The 20778-nt window shown below is 40.0% G+C and overlaps 1 protein-coding gene across 1 annotated transcript in view; it reads right to left on the bottom strand.

The window, feature by feature from the left end:
* LOC137795094 (E3 ubiquitin-protein ligase SMURF2) overlaps nt 1-20778 on the bottom strand; it is a 51207-nt gene that overhangs the window by 21776 nt on the left and 8653 nt on the right. Inside the window, exons 2-4 of the mRNA XM_068592368.1 lie at nt 9469-9507; nt 7885-7993; nt 2343-2476 (exon numbers count right to left, since the gene is read on the bottom strand). Coding sequence (XP_068448469.1) covers nt 2343-2476; nt 7885-7993; nt 9469-9507 — 282 coding nt within the window. The remainder of the gene's footprint in view (nt 1-2342; nt 2477-7884; nt 7994-9468; nt 9508-20778) is intronic.

Raw genomic sequence — 20778 nt, forward strand, 5'->3', positions numbered from 1 at the left:
TGTCTGCTTCTATCGACTAAGCAGATCTACACAACCTTATAGCTTGTTTCCAGAAGTGTGTGCATGCGCTTGGTCTGTTCCGGATACGTGTCTAGACTAAACAGGGATGGTCCAAGCCTTACATGGCTGGAATAGTAAGCAGATTTTTCTCTTAAGTAAGAGAATGCAGAAACGGAGAGAAAGAACATTTGCAGACCTTTGCCACATGCACTCACTGCACCATTCAATTCCTTAGAGTCAAGGAAAGTGGTTGTTACAATGAACTAACCACATAAACGTGTGTAAATATGGGCATGTTGACCATTATGAGCAGAGTGTGTCTAGTGTCGATATATCAGTATCTCGGTGAGTGTGTGTTTATTTATGTATGCATGTGTAAAACCATCAGAAGTATCCCAATCAGCAAATCAGTGAATATAAAAAGCTGTTATATCAACATTATAAATACGACACAAAAATAAACTTCAGGGATCAAAGCGAGCCAGAGTAGCATGTGCCGGCAGGCAAGTCATTTTGAAAATTTGGCGGTGCGTGTTACTGCATTTGTGGGTTCCCGAGGTAGGACAGAGGACTCAGAGGTTTGTGTCTGCGATGCTGCAGGAAATGAAGCTCAGTGTAGAGCCAGACAGACTTCTAGTAAACGAGACAATCGTGCCAGATCTACTTTTGGTTTGCTAGAGTGTGTGTGTGTGTGTGTGTGTGTGTGTGTGTGTGTGTGTGTGTGTGTGTGTTGAATATGACTTCTAGGAACCAATGCAGTTCCAGTAAGGGATTGTTTTATGTGTTTTATATTTGTCTCAATTTGTGTGTGTGTGTGTGTGTGTGTGTGTGTGTGTGTGTGTGTGTGTGTGTGTCTTGGTCAGACCACAGACTGGGCACAATATGTGTGTGTGTCTGCAGGACTCAGGACAAGGACAGGGGTAATGTGAGCGCTGGTGTCTTGTCATAGATCATGAGCCGTCTCCCTGTCCTTCCTGTGGCTATGAAAAAGTATAATTTATGCCAGGTTGGCTGTACAGTAAGTGGCTGGTCTGGAGTCTAACTGGAGCCTATACTGTCTGTTTCGGGGAGCTAAATCTAAGGACAAGACATTTGGCACCCAGTAGGGCACCAGGCTTTCGTGGATGTCAAGGTACCTTTTGTGGTTTTTGGTGGATTAGGAGGTGACCTTTAAAGTGTGTGCCAAGACTGCCATTTAGGAGCAAACATGATACATATTATGTACCATTATTTAAAGTATTCAGTTTTTTGGAGTTGGCATAGGAGTCTATCGCATTTGGGCCAACCAAATTCCAACTACCTACATTCATGGAAGTATCCAACTATGCAGTTTGGATAAGAAAGCATCCAACAATTATATTCCAATTTAGCAATTATATTATATAATTTAGCAATTATATTCCGACAGACAACTTTTTAGTGGTTGCGGTGTGTGTAGAAGGATGGAAATAAGAAAAGGGCGGGATATTTTTAAAATGGAAAGAATATATAACCCAGAGAGGTTTTTCTCGTACGTGTCTGACATTTTTTGTTAGGGCGAGGTCAGGAAGATCGATTAAAAATAAGGAGACAAATGTGTGAAAAATAATGTTAGTGAGTCAAGAAAGAGCAACACAGGAGGCGCACTCTGAAGCAACTCAGATAGGAAACTTTGAGAGTGTGTCTGTGCAAATTCAATGCCCGTCCTTTGTATGTTCCCCAAACTAGCCTGGGGTCAACACAACTATGCCAAAAAATTGTTTTGCATCTTGTGCAAAACAGTGTCAATAAGTATCTTAGCAGAAATGTGTTTCCAAGAATAAAAGCTTTTTGCTTCTGGACAGACAAAAATGAATTGTGGCTATTAATTTAGTCCCAGGTGCCGGACATCTACAGCAGGCAATATTTCTGATATGTGTGGCCTAATGGAGTTGCTTGTGTATTGTGCCCATAAATCTCATGGCAATGAATGGCTGGCACAAAAGCAGCAAAACGCTGCAGGCTGAAGATGGAACTGTTGAAAGAGCTACACATAAAGCAGCTGGCTAGCCAGCTATCAAACTGCTGCAGTCGTAAAAAACAAAAAAGGCATAGGAAATGTTCCTTGAAATTAAATTTTTGTCTGTTGTTGGAGACCATATGTCTTGTCCACACATGTGTCTTTCTGACTGTGCTGAATGCCGGATGAGTTTGCATAGATGTGTGAAGAGAGGTTAACATAGCTCACTCAACCACTTTTAAGTTATTAATTAATAAATGATCTATTTGCCAGTGGAACCTCCCCATACCTCTTTACTAACAAGCCAGACAGGCCCCAGGGTAAAGGCCAGACCACAACAACAACAACAACAACATGTACTTACAGCCAGTGTCTTTGAGTCTGTTGATGGCATTAGACAGAAGCCGGACGCAGCCAAGAAAACCTGCGCCTTGCTTTTTGTGGATCTTCTTGTGGTTCCATACACTGATGGTGATTGAGTCAGCCTTTCCAATGTATCTGACAAAGGAAGAGAAAGAGTGAAGGAAAACAGTTCAATAAGACGAAAAAGTAGTTTGCAATCCTGACAAAAGGGTTCAATAACACACAATGTATGCTTGTGTGCATATTGAAAAGAACAGAGTAGGTCATCAACCCATAGGATATGAAAAATGAAATCATGAGCTACGACACTCAAGAAATTTTCCAAAAAATAACCGATTAAAAGAAACAGAGTAAAAAGTGAAACTAGGATTTCACAGCTCTTCAGACTAATTCTCCCCGACAGTAAGAGAACAATGCACCCCATGTTTGCGGTGTAGACTTTCAGACTGTGTAATGAGGCCGATTAGCTGATTTAAAGTACCTTGTGTGGACATGCTCGTGTGTTTGTGCAGATTAAGCGCAGCTGAGGCCAGTCTAGTTGTGGTTGGAGAACATAGGAAGTCCCCGTGATGTGCTCCACCACTGTCTGAGACTCAGACAGCTACCACAGTAAACACACAGAGTTCAACATTCAAATTCACAATCACACAGTCACTGACACACACGCATGTAATTACAGGCTAGCAGCCAGCACCAATGCCAAGTTCTATAATATGCTGTGTATCACTAGCAAGAAATGGGGTTTCCCTGCTAAACACATGAAAATGTATGTATGTATGTATGTATGTATGTATATATATGTATATATATATATATATATATATATATATATATATATATATATATATATATATATATATATATAAATCTTGGAATTTGGTTAATTTTGCACTAAAATTTAATTACAACCTGTGTGGGTGGTGGATCATTTTGTGTATCCAGTCATTCAGTCTGTTGTTGCTATCTTAAAATCTGATCAGGATGCGGTAGCAGAAGTTAGCATCTTGGCACGTTTTCTTTTTCTCTCTTAGCGGATGCTGATGAGTCAGCCTCTGTTTTGTTGTCGTCAAGATGGATCTAAGTGTTATTAGTCATTATTCAAAGACAAATAGTAAAAGAGCATGGTTTTCTGCAACTACACTTTCAATTTTCTTCTGAAATAAGGATGAGTTTATTAAGGGCTTATTTGCCCTAAAAAAGGATATTTACAGACTATGACCCACTGGAGGTGAGAGGTTCCAAACCCTCTAATTCGTGAATGATTCTGTCCCACGCATGCCATAATATGGGCTTATACTGAATATTTGATCAAAAACAAGATGTTGTGAGAAAGCAAACAAAACGGCGGAATAGATTTGACCTGTTATTTGCTTTATTTGTTGTTCTCATTAAAGCAGTGCTGATGTTCATATTGATGAGATCCCTTTTGACAAAGCTCTGTAAGCATTGTACCATTTCAATTTGGTTCCCTGTATTTTGTGTGCTGTGTTGCAACTCAATGCTCTTGCTGAGCACAGTGCAGTTGGAAGTTAACAGGTCAATGTCATGTAAAGGTGTGGTGTGCAAAGCATCATGAAGCAAATAAAAGAGAACTGAAATAGCTGATGAGACAATGACCGAGTGTCTGAATGATAGAAAACATGTTATTTCTTCACTAACAAACTGTTTGGACACATTGTGCTCCAACATAGCATTGCAGGTACTGAGACAATTATTGCAACACTGCTATCCAGAGCATATTAATACAAATTGGAGTGGGTCTAACAGTCAGCACTGATTAATAAGTGGACTGCAAAACAGATGGAGGTATTTCATATTTACACACATGACTACAGACTGGACTGAATGTGACTCCTTCTCCACTATAGGTGGCTGGTGTTGCTACGACAGCCACAGTATACTTGGTGTGCAAACTTTATCTGGAAAACTGGACCATATTTGTGAACAGGATCCATTCTCACTGTGCGACCACCATGTGCCACAACATCCCTTATTGTCGCCATGAACAAAAGTGTCCAAGTTTCCCTTTCAAGTCATCACCATTATTTGCATCAAAAAGCAAAAATGTTATCCAAAATACCGTCAAAACGTTTCTGTGCTTGGTTTTGTAAAAAAAGTTATATAAAAGCATATGTTCACTTTTGGACATATGCTAGGAGCAAAGATCTTAAGAGCACCGGACATAATACCCAAGATGAAAGCACAAATATTAGCCAGCATGTTCAAAACAATACAAATATTTCCAAGTAAAAAGAAATATGCCCCTGTACAACAAATATACACCTGAATTATTATGCCAAATGCCATTAAAGTAATCTCTATTTCTACATTACATAACAGATACCATGACTTAGAAATGAATTAATAATGACATAATGTAAGCCATTAGATACATCTTTTTCTTCCCCTCGTGAATACTGCTCACGACTCAAGCAGAACAGTATGTGCAGGGTTCACCTCCTGTTCTTGGCACGCTCCTTTTTCTATTCATGGTGTTGAATTATTCAATTTCCAGCACTAAATCTACTTCAAAAACAAGAGCATGAAACTCTCATGATTCAGGACTAAATGCTGTTGGTCAAGCACAGAGACAAAACAATTAAAAACAATCTCTCTATATCGCCCTCACTCACGCACTTCATAAGGTAGTTACAGCAAAAACAAAAGCAAGGATTAGCCCTCCTAATCCTACAGACAACAGCAGAGGAGGGGAAAAATTCTTGGGTCAAATCCAGATTAGCTTTCCAGGACACACTAAATCCAGACCCGCACGACTTCCCACACTTTTCCTTGCCATGGGAACGCACATTACATTGGGATATCACAAATGAGATTTATTTCTCGATTGGATAGATTTCATATTAATGTTGGACAGCCTTCAGTTGTTAACATCTTTAAAGACAAAAATAAATCAGAGCAGAGAGTCTGCAGCTCTGGCTCGTCCATATCAAGTATCTTGATCTGATTTATGTAAATTGAGTGAATGCCAAAGCATTTTTCCTTGATTCCCTTGTTTCTCGCTGTTACATTGAGCCGGCCACCCCATTTTACTTCTTCCACTTTTGGACATATGCTTCCACAGACTTTTCCTGTCTCTCATAAGAGAAAATTGTGAACATTTAAGCAATAACGTCACTAAAAAGATTTCTGGCTGCAATGTAGGTATGTCTGGCAGTACAGCTTCTCGAAGGTGGCTGAACCTTTGCAGTCAGTCCAAGACTGAGAAAGACTAAAAAAAAAAAAACTTACTGAATATACAACCAAAACCATGCCTGTTTCCAAGCACAGAGCAAACAACTTGCTCTCTTTTAGTGTTCTCCTGGATCAACACACGGTTTTACTGCGCCAACTCAGCGCAGACAGGAATGAATCAGAAAGACATCTTTCGAAGGTTAAACCACTACTAATCAATGTCTGGTGTTACTCACTTTTTGATTATACCGTGAGTGTCTGCCAAGGCTTGTGATAGGTAGGCTGTAATGAAGCGTGAACTTGTTGGCTACTGCCAATGCATTTTTCATATGAATGGCCACAGAGGAGAAAACTGACCATCTCAGTGCTATTGCCAACGGTGTGTTGAACCTTGTATTACTGGGGACAAACCAAATCTTGCCCAGGCAGTATTTGTGATGCCCTGTTAGTTGACACAGGCTCTCCTATTAGACAGCATGGTATGCACAGCACACCATGTACATCATTTATTATGGAGTGAAGGGAGAGTGAGCAGTGAAGCCAATCTGACCCTCTAACCAAAGCAATGAGAGGAGTTTATACTAAAAGGGCTGAAAACAGATGCTAAGCATTAGCAGGCAACTTGCCAAAACCAGACCTACGTACACATTACTGCAAGTTCATGAACTTTCAACACATACAACATGTTTTCAAAAGGTTGTCTGACGCCGTTTGAGAGATAGAGCTTTTTGCAGGGTATGTATGATATGTAATGTCGTGAATCAAGGCTTATAGTAGTGTCAGTGTCATGAGACAAAAAGACCCCACCTCCTAAACCTGAAGGCTGGAGATGGGGGGTGTGGCGAGTTGGCAGTCGGCCAATCCCACACTCCCATCTGCTTTCTGTGGCATGTTAGTCATTTCCTGAACCAGAGGAAGAGGCCGGGGTCGCTGGAGGGAAACAAACTCCACCGAGAGGGTGGGGATCGAGAAGGGAGAGAATTATGTAAAAGAGGGGATCTGAGGTTAATGTTGACAGTGCACAAGCAGCATTGGCGTGCGTGCGTGCGTGCGTGCGTAGGCAAGATGCCTCAGTTGTCATTGTGAAATGAAAAAGGCCACATATGCATGGACAAATAAATAATTCAGAGACATATATGTTCTTCTTACACAAGTAGATTTCAATATAGTTAACCTACACATTGTTTTATTGAATACAATATTAATTGTATTGCTTGGGCTATAAATTGTCACAGAATTGAGAAAAAAATGTCCTTTACACAGTACGAAGACAAGATTGTCAGTTTTGCTTAAAAAATATGTGACATGATTTTTGCTGCCTTAATAAATAATAAAATAATAATATGATTAAATGTTACATTTTTATTTAATTGTATAGCTATCCGTTTGGACTGTCCTTATGATACTTCTTGTCATACATATTTGAACCTTAGAAAAATTCCTCCTTTGCCTTTGTAATTCTTGAGCACACCTCGTTCTCCTACATTTCCCTATACGGCTCTTTTTCTCTTCTGGAAATGTCCAGCTATTTCCATTAGGCTTCCTTTTCCCTAAATCCCCTCATCTAACACCGATTCCCTCTATCTCTCTCAACTACATAACCCTGGTTGCCAGTGGGTTCTTTGGGAAGGACTCTTAACTGTCTGTCGACACAGGCCTCCGTACAGGGATGTACGGTGTTGTAACTTTCCTTCAGCATTGTAACCATCTAACAACAAATGTGTTTTCCTCCTGCATCCCTTTTTTTCTGCCATAGTATCTATCATTCATAGATTTTGTTAAAAAAAAATCATCTCAATTCACACTTTATTTTTGTATTCTTATATAATTTGAAGCTGCATTCTACATGTGTGTGTGTTGGCCTATGTAAAGACACATTTGGCTCATAAAAGTGAACAAGTCAGAAAAATTTGACTATTAAGCAAACTTCATTTTCTAATATCCAAAATAGGATGACTCTGTTATCTGAGGAAGAAGGAATTCATAGCAGCATGTGTTTTATTTTCCTCCCAATAAATCTCATATGAATTTGACATTCGTCAGGTTGAGGCCAGAGGTATGTCCAAAATCTTACTCTACAAGATGTTTTGTTCGCATATAAAACAGCTTGAAAGCTTTATAGATGGGTGTCTCTGCACACAGTGACGACTCAATCTGCATTCCTGAAACACTTGTCATAGCAGTTGCACACAGAGACATACCACAGAGCAGAACCGGCATGGCGCATTTCTGTGATGACAATGCTTCCTGTACGGCTTAACGTTTTCGGCGGTGTGTGACCTCACACTAAATGAGGCATCAGTGGTATACACAAAAGGTCAAAATACTGCCCGACAGTTCTTTTAACTTACAGATCATAATGTTGATTCCACTTTGGGTCGAGCGTATTTCTCACAGTATCTGTAGAGTGGCATTGTCCTGAGCCATCCACTACCACTTTGGCGAAAGGATCTGGCAACCCTGTAAAAGCAGAAGAGCAGCAGAAATCCTTTAATGAAGAAACTGTGTGTAACAATGTGACAAGTGCAGCCCTCCATTATATGAGATTGCAGTTGCAAGTTTATCTCACAATTCAGTTATTCGGAAGTACAATTCTCACATTGCAGAGAGACAAGGCAAGCAAATACTGTCTCCTAACCCGGTGATTTGTTTGTGAAGTTATCTGATCCACTGTCATCGTACTGTCATATAGGTTGCTTTTTTTTACAGCAATGTTTGGCCTGCAGGAATACGACCAGCCTTGGAGAATTTTCTCTATATTGACTTTTTAGCCATTTCTCTGCAACCTTTTACCTGCCAAGAGAATTTCCTCAATTATTTATCATGGTTGTTTATATCCACCCTAAAGCAAAGTGTACAGTGCCATATCAGTCATCATAAAAGTGCAGCAGCAGCTCGCGGAGCAATACCCTAATGCACCCATCTTTATTATGGGGGGTTCCATAGCTGCTCCGTGGAAAAATCCCTTAGTCATATTCTTTTACAAGTTACTTGCCTCACACAACGTGGTATTGTGCTGGACTTTTGTTATGGGACCATCAGGGGAGCCTACAATTATTATTGCACAGTTCCTCTGATCATAATACTACTCATTAAAATCGTTTTCCCAGACGATTCTAAAGGAGGTAGTAGTATCCTGTGCGGATTTATATACAGACACGGTATCATCAGTATCATTCAATACAGTGCACAGAATGTGTGTGTTGTATTACTTTCCATTTTGATTCTTTTTGCATGTACTATAATTGACTGCTGTCTGAGAGAAATCCCCTTTCTGGGACATTGAAGCTTTACGTTACTCTACTCTTCTTTGCAACTATAAGAAAAACCTTAAAACAGTATTTTGTTCGGTTGGAAATCTGACAATGAACCCTTCCCTCCTTGTTTACCTGGTGTACTCGGTGTGGCTGTGCATGCGTGCATGTGTACCTCTGGGCACCGATACTTCAAGTCAAACCTGTTTTCAGCCTTATGCTTTTGTGAGACTTCTCTCTTTGTGATAAAAATGAACTTGTCATGACTTTCAGGTATATGGAGAACCAAACCCCCACCTTGACACTTTGATTTTACAACAAAATGCAAAATCAGCGGATGAAATGTCTGCAACACAGTGAAGTTTGTGTTCATTCTTATTTAGTCACCATTAAGATGTTCTTTTTGGCCAGTTTAATTAAAGCCCTTTTATTATTTTTCATGAAATCTCCTGACTGCGTTTTAGTGGACCTGATACGTATTTCTAAAAGTGTGGTTAGCGGTGGGTCCCTGTGCGTGCCAAGCCTCCTGGTGTGTAAAGCAGACAGACAGCTCCTGAGGGACTTCATTTACGGCACTGCTTCAAAAGCCAGCAAGCTGCCACTGCTGACAAAGCCCATTTCAATGCACAAGGGAGGGAACGGGACAAGAATAGCAACAATGTAAAAATAGGATCTACTTACGGAAGAAGTCTTTTTTTGCCAGGTTCTTTGCACAGAGGACTGAAAGAGAATAAATACAGATATGTTAGTGTTAAGTTAAATATTAGATGTGCACAAATTAGATGAAAAATACAAGATAAAGAAAAAAAGAAAAACAAACCAAATTTCTTTTTATACAAACCATAACTGTCATCATATATACATAATCAGCTTTCAATGGTATGTCATCTTTATACATATTTTACCCTGCAATTACAAATTCTCAAAAGTAATCTACCATTTAAAATTATTATTAAAGCACAGCTGTACAAAGTTGACAGTTTCTTTTGAGTGATTGTTACTGTCTTTTTGCCAACATATAGGTTTGTCCATCCTCATTGTCCCATCACGTGCAATGAGATCAGTCGTAAGAGTTCCTCCTTTTAAAATATTGAGTAGAGGAGCACTTTTTCCTGTCTGAAGCAACTCCTTGGGGGTTTGCCTTACAGACAACATGCAATAGCTTTCAACAGAGGCCGACAGAGTAAGAGAGTCTGTAAGTCTGTGTTTTGTCTGCTGTAGTCTTTTTTTAAATCTTTCTTCCTAAATGTCTACCTCCTTTGTTAGAGGGCCTGTGTGAACTGAAGCAGGCCAATGCTTTGTTTGGAGCTGGCTAGACAATCCTGTGATAATCATAAAGCGAGACAAAGTAAACCCTGGCCCAGCAGCAGCAACTACGAGCAGTAGCAGACAAAACCAACAGGATGAAGATAATAAAAATGGTGAGAGATGCAACAGACCAACGTCTTCATCACTTTTCAAGATTACTTTGAGTTGGTGCTAAACTCAACGCAAAGAACGAAGAGGTTTATCAAACTTAAATCTCTATGTAAAGGCTTCTGACCATCCATCCATTTTCTATATTCAGTACTTTCCATTTGTGTTCATGAACGGGCACTTTTACATCATTATGGATGCAGGTCCATGTGAACACTCTTTTTTAACCGTAACACAGCCTTAGTCTCTGGGCAAAGAGTAACTACGAGATTTCCATGACAAGTTAAACAAAAGACATAGAGCTTCTTTGTCTTAGCATTATTCTCTGCCACTTCTCCTCTACCATTGTCGAATGAAGCAACTAGATAACACAAGAATAGATGTACAATCAATATATATATATATATATATATATATATATATATATATATATATATATATATATATATATATATATATATATATATATATATATATATATATATATATATCGCCAGCCTCAGGTGATATCTATTTTTTACAGCACCATATATAGCCTCATTTAGAAAGTAAGTAGCTTGAAGGACTGAACTCTTATGCAGTAAGACTTTTTGACCATTTCAGATGTTGATACGAGCACAGAAATACACATTTATTACATTAAGATCCCAACGCCAAAACAGTGCTGTGCTGGAGACATCGTGTGCATGGTTTACACAATAGATCATGTTAGAACATGTGAACCGGCCACGATTAAGAAACAAGCACTGCTTCCAAAAGAAGATATGCACAGACCTGGAAAACCAACCTAGCATTAAACCCATTCAATGTAGAGACCTTAAGAGTGACCAAAATGACACAGTCAAGACAAATCAGACAGAATGACAACATGGGAACAGACAATCTTAACACAAACCAAATTATACTGACTGGGCTGCCGGGATGAACACTAACCAGCTTGTCAGGGGAAATTATACTGCCAAAGCCGACAGTATGGGAACAAGCCAAATCGGAGGCCGCCAGAAAAGCCTCCTGTGGGACTAAATGGACACAGTGTTGACGGCAGACAGGAGGAAAACAGCAGAGACAGAGGCCTGAAATTTTGGCAGAACATTTGTGGACAGAGATTCCAACTAAAGAAATCATCCACAAGTTAAAATAGGTCATCATCTTAGGCCTTAACCTTTCCCTTAAAGATACAGGCATGAGCCTATTTTGTCCACTTGTCTTCCAGGTAATTAGCAGCAGAGGTTTAGTGACAAACTGCAGTTTGCCTATTGGTTTGGTGATGTTATTTTAAAAAAAGGGCCCTGTGGAGCTAAAAAAAAAAAAAGAGTCATGTTCACATTTGCAGTGTGTTTATCCTTGAGGTCCAACAAGCATGTGGAGTGAATTTCCTTGGGTGCTCAGGGCTGCTGAAGAGGCAACACCGGTAAGTAGCCAGTGGGTTAAACGGAGGGTGCTGAGCAACAATACAGACTTGGCTCTTTGGTTACCAAACTATGCTAATGAAGATTAAAGGATTAACCTGCACACTGCTCCAGTGTCTCAGCCACAATTGCCACAGAGGGGAAAGCCTCACTAATTATCTTCTATGGCCTTTCACGACTGGCAATGATGACGATGACAAATAGATTCAAAGGGGCCATAAATTAGACAATGGGGCAATAATGACAACATGGCGAAGTTCAGAAATAAAACTACCGGCAAAGTTTCCATGACGGCACATCACAATATGGTAAACCAATTGATCTAATTCCAGGTTTCTACAAGGTATATGATTGACTTATTGGTAATTAATGTGACAAGAGGCTATCTAAGGTAATGCCACCTAAACATGTGTGTGCATTAGTGTGTTCAGAGTTCAGTGTCCTTTATGCATTAGGAACTTCTCATCCTTGTGATCAGGGGAAAGCCTCTTCTATAAAGGGTTCCTTGGCTTTTGGTTTAGCCTTTAGCAATTCAGCAGCACTGAGTCGCTATATAAAATGCACTGTTATCACTCACTACTAAAGCAAAGTACAAAGTAAAATTTAAAACAAAGATAAGTGAAGGAAAAATTTAGGCAGGCTGAGAAATTTTCAGAAAACCTCTATTCAGCTAAATACTGCCCCCACAGATTTCAATGTCATTTTAATAAGGAGCCCCACAAGGATTGAGATAAACATGGCTAAATATGTTGATAATCTTATCTGGGCTTATGCAGACTCTACAACTGTGGACCCTAGCATCAATGAGGAATCAAATCTCATCTCTGTGCCCTGTAGAGATCCTGCAGTGTTGAATAGCTGCCACGTGAGCAGGCGGGCCATGGTGACCCAGGGCTGGCAGAGGACCAGACTCATTCGGATCCGAACACGGAAAGCTAGGTCAACTAGGAATCAGTAAACGAGCAGAAAGCCCTGGGGCGAAGCCGCCCTGAGTGTCCGTGGATCATCAAGCCCACCACAAACCCTAATTTTAATAGTAAGAGGAGAGGCAATACATTTGCCTTGAACACCAGGGACTCTAAAATATTTTCGGAGGGGATTCTGCAAAGACTTTTACTGATGCCTACTGTGAGCAAAAAGATTGAAAATGTATTCCTTTTAGATGGAAATTCCTATTTTATCAACCTTTTTTCCAACCATAAGATGGTTTCAAAACATAATGGCGGTTATGAAACAGATGAATCATACCCTGAAGTTAAAATTAATCCTTTAATATTTGGTTGCACTTTCATTATAAGCAGTCCTGTGTGGCTGAATACTGTATGAGCAACAAGGTCTCACAACAGCATCCCAATCTGGACAGAGTTCAGACAGCCGATCTTCCCACCAGCTTAAAGATATTGATGGCAATGGCAATCCCTGTAACTTTACGAAAGCCAGATGAACTGGTTCCTGCCATGTCTCTGGTGTTGATGTGACACTTTCCAATAACCCATGCCTAAGAGCTCACATTAAAGTCCCAATGAAATGAAAAATACTCTCTTTTAATCTTGTATTGTGTTGTTAATTTATCCAAAATAAAAAGTATCTTTTATAATTCAATTCCCTCTTTTTTCTTTTTTTTTTAAAAACAGTTTCAAATGTTTGATGACTCATCCTCCACTTGGGTGTTTACAGCTGTACATCGCTCAAATATTCGGTTTCACTGTGAAATATGTAACGGCACATAAACGTGAAATTCTGAATCAGCAGTATTTGGTGAAAAAGAATGCAATGTCAGTCATTGACCACCCAACACTGCACTCATGTTAAACTAAGCTGTAATAGTAGTTACAAAGTCAAAAAGGGGTCAACTCTGCTCCATTGTTTATCAAAAGAATTTGAAACAGCTGCTGTTTTGGGACCATTTGTAGGTGAGTCACCCCATTTGACAATGTGAAACAAGCCATAAATCAAACTGTCACACTAAAACCAAGCCTATCCATCTGAGCAAGTAACGTGCTGTGATAATGTCTTTACCACTGTCTGGTAGCTAAATGAGGTGGAGTCAGACAGCGGCTTGTCATTGACCCAGACAATATGTCCTTGGGCTGCAGAGGTCAACCATAGCTTTCCATCTCCAGGGGAACTAGTAGAGTACCGTTTAAGCCCACACCTTTATTGAGCTTGCAAAGCAGCATTTGAAGACTTTGAAAGTAGAGAAACTATGACGTCTCAGTGCTTTTGAATCAAATGTTGCATCACACCAGCCCTGAATGTCCAGCAGTCGCGACATCTGTGTGTGGGCCCCCGGCTTTGAATTTGTGAAGTGGATGGGCACGAGAGGCCTTGTTTTCCATTATATAAGTTTCTTTAACTCCCCAAACACTGTTTACATTGTGGGAGAACGTCTGACCCTTATCTGAAAATTGCTTTAGTTCTTAATGCCAACTGTGTGCAGAAGTAAAGCAGCTCGTCTATGGTAGCCTGCATCCTAAACATAATATAGTATGTTGTAGTATGTTTGTAGTATTACACATCCCTCTGAAAAATAGAGTTCATGCTAAATATAAATACTGCACCACTGATGTAACATCAGTGCAAAATGTAAAATAATTATCTTATGCATTACAAAAAGCAAGGCCCTTAGCATTCATTACAAAATATGCACAATGGGCCTCTGACCACAAAGAGGCAGTTGGAGGGGTGGGGGCTTTGTCTCGTCTCCGTCTGTCTGAAAACAAAAGGTCAGGCTAACAAGTAGCATTAGTTCTGGTCAAAGGGTGAAAGGTCTTAAACAGTCAGGCGTGGGGATACCCGTTGTTTTCTCATGGGAGTCTTCATTTGTAATGGATGCTTAACGCCACACGCAGTTCGTTGGGAAAAGGGGTAGGAGATTGGATTAGTCAGTTGTCAGTTGTGTAACTCCTTTACACCGAAAGAGGATGCTCTCTTTGAAAACTGTGTCACAGTTTGATGGATCAGGTCATTTAGCTTGATACTCAGTGTCATGTTCAAAACAGAACAAATAGAACAAATGCCGCTGTGAACGCCATCCCTGCTCATGGAGACATGTAATTCTGAGCTGTTTGCACCGGTCGTTCGTTCTTGGGGGTAATATTCATTCTGAATAAGAATGTGAAAATGTTGCAGCACAAAAGCAAAAGGTTGACAGCCAAATTTTCAATTTAAAGGAAAATGTATAATATATAACAAAAAAAATATTTTTGTGACTGGTTAATGGTATTAATGCATAAAAGGAGCATATTTTGAGTGAGGATAAAGCTGGATCAAATGGCCTGAAGGGCCCGTAAATTCATTGTCGTGGGAAAATTATATTTTGTCTGTGAAGAAAGGGGATGACAAGACAAAAGGACATGGGCTGCATTCAAGTGCACACCAGTGTATGATTTGCACTGGACCACCAGCATGCCTCTAGCCTCTTGCACTCTGTTAACATTATCAAGCCACAGAGCTGGGCTGCTCTGCCCGAGACCAAAGGGTTTGCGGTCAGTAGCTCCAGTAGACGATTGCGTGATACGTGCACACTGCCAACTCCACGGTCAAGTGTAGCCTTTTTGTGGTCCATTTGTTCAAGTAATTCTCTGACAGCATTACAAGGACAGGAAAGTAAACCTGCACTGCATCAGCTTCCAGTTGCCGAGCTTGACTGTTGATACGGTCATGAAAAACAGTGTGTTAGAGAGCAGTGGCGATTCTAGCATCTTTTAACTTCATCTGCATTTGGTTTTCATGCTATAGTATATAAGGACATGTTATGACAAAGTGGTCATCACAAATGTTAAATGGGAATGTACAAATGTACATAATTGATTGCAATTAAGTTTATTTATCTTTTTAGGAAAAACAACCAAAGTTAAGTAAATAATGTTATCTAAGTGAACCTATCAGTAATTGTCACAAGAAACAATTAGTCAAATTCATGTCATTGTTTGAAGTATTTTAGGTCTTTAACACAATCAATCAAAAAATGTGAATGGTTACCAAATATTAACTTGGTCAACACTGTAGTTGAGGGCTGTTTAAAAGAAAATGCTCAACATACTGGAGTGTGATTTTGGCTGTGTAGGAAGCTCAAAAAGAGTCTCAATTAAAACCCCTCAAGGCGACATCATTCAGGCTGAAAAAAAGGTTTCTAGTCTTGCAGTACTTCAAATATTGTTTTGCAGAACATCTGTTTCTTTCCATAAAGCCTTTCTAACAGACAAATACAGAAGTTTAACTAATGTCCAGACAATAAACAGGTTCAATGACCTGGCAGTCAGAAAGACTGGAAATATATCCTGCTGGAGCTAAATCAAATGCAGGTTAAGCTGAGTAGGAGATACAGCCAATGTAATTCATGACCCTTTGAGACATTACCAGTTCAGGTTGTGGTGTCAAGTTTGATCATTAACTAGATAATTTCAAACTCCACTTTAATGGAGTGCATAAAGCCATGAAGTCGATCATGGCTCGTTCCAAGGGTAATACTGCTTTTAGGTCAGAGACATCAATGACCTGAAAACGTCCTGCCTATACACAAGCAAAACGTTATGATTACAATGTTTTTGGAATCAGGTAAGCACCACTGACAGAAAATTGTACCAAGACACCATCAAGTGGGAAGATGAATAATGTAAGGCATAAGTCACACACTGAAGAAACATCCATCGTCTCCAAAAATCTAGGTTACCAAGTAATAAAATGTGTATGTAGCCCAAGGCCAGAATTTGATTCCCATTACCTTTGCACACACTCTACCTGGTGCCAAGCAATGTGGGCTCTGTGCTTCACTGGTTTCACCAGGTCGCTACACTTTCAAAATATCCTGTATTTATAGAGCAGCATTGCTTGATCTGACATCAGCAAAAGTAATCTTACCGAGAGCAAAAAGGCCAAGATTGAAAGATAGTAAATTCCATCATTGAGAATTTTTGGAATTATTCTTCAAATCTCTCCATCTTCAATATGAACAGGCAAAACAAGTGCCCTCCTATATTTAGACAAGGTAACTGATTTTGGAGTAAAAGGAAAGAAAAGAAAAAAAATCACATAACACACCCACTGACGTCACCTGACTCATTAGTGTCAGTCAATCAGATTTGAAAGGGAAGGCCCACATCCTTGGCCATTGCTGTTATGACTCTTGCTACAGCCCCATGCTGTCTCATTCACAGCATTGTTCAACAGTTAAACAAAACACTTCCTTTTCCCGTCCTCACGCCTCCCTGGCGGGCTTGCTCCCTCACTAGAAAGAACACACATGTTGGAAAGATGTCAAGCACAAGTGCACTGTGTGTATGTGACCAACTGCATGCTCAGGGGCAAGTACACACTGCAAAACATTGATGATGTGGTGTGAATTAGCATTTATCGATATCCAAAACTGGGAAATGTTGCCTAAATGGAGATCTATTTTACATTGCACTTCCTCTGGATAGCCATTTCCCAACCTCCCACTCTAAGCCTCGCTCCAGCCCTGTGAATGCTCGGGATGCCAATTATGTCATTCATTTGAGAGGCCAGCCGTCTACAGCTGACACTCCCCTTCCTCTCTGCTCCCCGAGGAGACGCCAACAATCTGGAGTCAGGAATCTGGAGTGGAACGTAGTCACTACACAGAGGAGGAGGGTTGTTTTTGAGAGGGGTGAGAAGGTAAGGACGAAATGTTCATCTGGAGGCATCTACGGTGGAATGGGGAAGAAAGGAGGGGGGGAATGTGAGGAGGTTGGAGAGCGAGGTCTATCTCGTGTCACAAATCTGTGGAATGCAGACAGTCAAAGGGGGGAGAAAGGGAGAGTGGTGGGAGGAAAAGAAAAGGGAGACGTTAATTTGGACCAGGGAATTTTGATGGTGATGACATTCTGGCAACAGTGGAAACACTGAGGGAGGAGTAGCTGGGATGGCGGAAAGAGATAAGGGGATGTGAGAGGAGGGATACAATAATGGGCAAAGTAGACCAGTATATAAACAAGATATGCAGTGTGTATGTATGGGATAGTCAGCATTTGTCACATTTAATCAGTGAAATCTCAAAGGTTAGATGTCTCAAACCTTCAAAGTGATTTGTACGCATCTTGTTGGATGACATTTACTATCCCATGTGTTATTGTCATGCTGCACTGCCATATCTAGAGTCATCTCATCCATCAAGATGTATGCCTCTCTGAAATGCAGGAGACACCTTGTCAGTCTTTAATAAATGCTTCTATAAACAACACTATATTGAAAAAAAGAAGTGGCCGGAGATAGATAGTAGGTAAATACAGGTAAGCTAAAACAAAGTGTTTCGGTGGAGGAAAGCTTCCACATAATGAACAGATGGTGAGTTGTAGGAAACCAAAGAAGAAAGGTGACATAAAGCAGATAGGAAAAGAATAGAGGGGGGCGTGACAGAAATAAAAGAATTAAGGTGGAGGAAATAAGCCGGAGGGATTCAAGGTCATCTGAACACTGAGTCACAAAGTAAATAAAAAATTCAAACGGGAAGCTGACACTGGATTTAGAGACAATCAGGTGTAATATCATACCACAAGAAAGTAATTCCCATATGACTCATTAGGTACACTAACGGTGAGTCAACATGGGAGGTGTTTCAGTCACAATCAGCTTGGCTGAGTGCATGCTGTATCAATTAGTTTAATAAGTACATAGATAAAATGAAGAACACAAGCAAGAAAGTCATACTGACTGTATAATCAAATCACCTAAGAATCAGAATTTCAGTACGTGAAAGTATTTTGGGCTCTTCATCAGAATTAAAAGCCAAGATAAGGCTGTTTCTTTCCTTTAACTATTGATGTGCGTATAGGGCACAAAACTGCAGCTGTTTGCCAAATAAGTTCAGATATTACATTTGAGTGTGCACATTTATTACCATATGGGCGACAGGATTCCCTTATTAACGCTCTATGTATGCCCAATTAGCCCTTAGAAACAAGGGAATGACGGATGACAGGGCGAGAGGAAGACCATGATTGTGTGGGAAATAGTATTCAGAAGTTGTGGTGGGGAGGTGGAGATCTAGCGAGCACTAAGAGGAGGGAAATAGAGCAATAAAAGAGGAGAACTGCAGTGATGGAAGAGAGGATAGGGACAAAGAATAGAAGAAAGCTGAGAAATATGAGGAAAACAAAACATTGAGAAGAGAGAGAGATGGAGAGAGGCAGAGATGAAGCACTGGGTAATAGCTCATGTTCTCTCTGCTTCCCACAACTACTTTGGGCGCAAACCTGAGGACAAAAAAGGACAATTCACTATTTAACAACTTTCTACCGTGGACTCCACAAAAGCATACACACACTTGATATGCTCTGAGAAATATTGTACAAAAATACATCAAATCTCCATCAGTCTCTTGTGTATTTTGGTCCATGCCAACAACAACAAATTGTTTCACATAACTAATCTAGTGTTCAACATTCAGTGTTTTGTCAGACAGTTCAATATTACTTATTGTCAAGATTTGTTGAACTTGTTCAAGTTCCTCAGACTGTGAAATCTTTCCGTATCATATACTGCCAGCATTGCAGTTGTTGTTGTTTTTTTTAATGCTTTGGCCTGTCCACAACTTTTCAACCCACACATCCAGGTTTGAACTCTACATCAAACACAAACACATCAAAGCACTAGAGTTGTTTCGATACAGATACTAGAATCGGAAATGCCTCTGACACAGTAGGATCGAGTATCTGCGAGTACAGGTGTTTATGCACCAATAACATATTACGATATCATAATTTATCAACTAATTTACGCTACATAGCAACAATAAAACGTGACACTCGCTAACCGAGTTAGCATGATGTGCTCGTTAGTGGTGCAACGGATCATAAAAATCACATAAGAGATTGTATTTTCTTAAATTAAAACAAATCTTGTCATTATTAGTCCCGGGTATCAAGGTCATATACAAGTTTGGGTCTCAGAATTGGTGTCAGGAAGGAAAAATTACATTTATAAACCTAATATTTCTCCATTTATGCTGTTTTTCTTCACTATCCTGTTGACAGAACAGATTGTGAGGAGCAACCTCAGAGGCAAGTGGTTAGACGTGTGACACAGAATGGTGAGAGACAGGCAGCTACCGTAAAGATTGAGATTTTAAAAAAGGCAGACAGCGCAGTGTGAGCGAAGAGACAGTGTTTGCCATGTTTCCCATCACTCTGAGAATGAACAGCACGGAGAGAGGTTACTTTAGGCTGCAGTAGTTTTCCTCATCTCTGTGTATACATAAATATGCAGCTACGCCTGGCACAGTTTGATGGTGGAATTGAGTGCTTTTTGTTGTCTGTGTGTGCAAAGATGTGATGTGTGGCACAGGATGACATTACTTATAATAGCATTGATTGCATGAAAAACTATCAACCGAAGATGGCCATTGGCGAACACCTGAAAAAATATGAACGTGAAAAAGGCACCCAAACTACAAAAGTCAAGAGGGCAGACATAATGGGTGTATACGAGAACTGTATACAACGCTAGAGGCGGCACCCCGTTCATTCCTATGAAAGTTGCTCATTGGGACGTAACAATGGCTTCTATAGCCACCATCTGGTCTTACGTTCTCTCTATTTTGTATAATGAATACAGACTACCACCCCGAGCTGGTATGAAGAGTTATTTCCTCTCACATACGCGGAGAACATACATGCTAGTTGGCCGTAGTTTTTGCTTTGCGTTTGACTCAGACACGAGCGATGTGAGGCAACACTGTTCGATCTTTGATTTGTCAGTTTGGGCCTTAATTTCCATTCAAACAGATCAGAGTCAAGATTTTTACTGTTATATGCACAGATAACAGACAGTTATTCTATACAATGAAAAGCTTATTTTGCTTAGTCCTCCTAACACAGATCAGGACCTAATTACTGCTATATTGAGATATATTGAGATTTAAACTGTAAGTTTGTTCGCAATTAGTTGGAATGCCATGCATTTTGCAAAATGTTGGCAAATCTTTGACAACCGCTAATATGAACAATAGCCTTTTGTAATGCTATATTGTCTCTATTGTAAGCATATGAGCGTTGAAGCAATCATCTTTCATCACTCTGGACCTTTGTAAACAGGTGGGAAATCCTGCCTTTATTGTAATGATGTTAAGAGTGGAGAGGATGGTGTGGCATACCAGCGCTATCAGGAACTTGATTGTCATCTCTATGATTAAAACTACTGCATCACT

Source organism: Clinocottus analis, unplaced genomic scaffold (genome assembly GCF_023055335.1).
Source record: "Clinocottus analis isolate CAN_PGR_092001 unplaced genomic scaffold, fCliAna1.0.p SCAF_27, whole genome shotgun sequence".
Taxonomy (NCBI): domain Eukaryota; kingdom Metazoa; phylum Chordata; class Actinopteri; order Perciformes; family Cottidae; genus Clinocottus; species Clinocottus analis.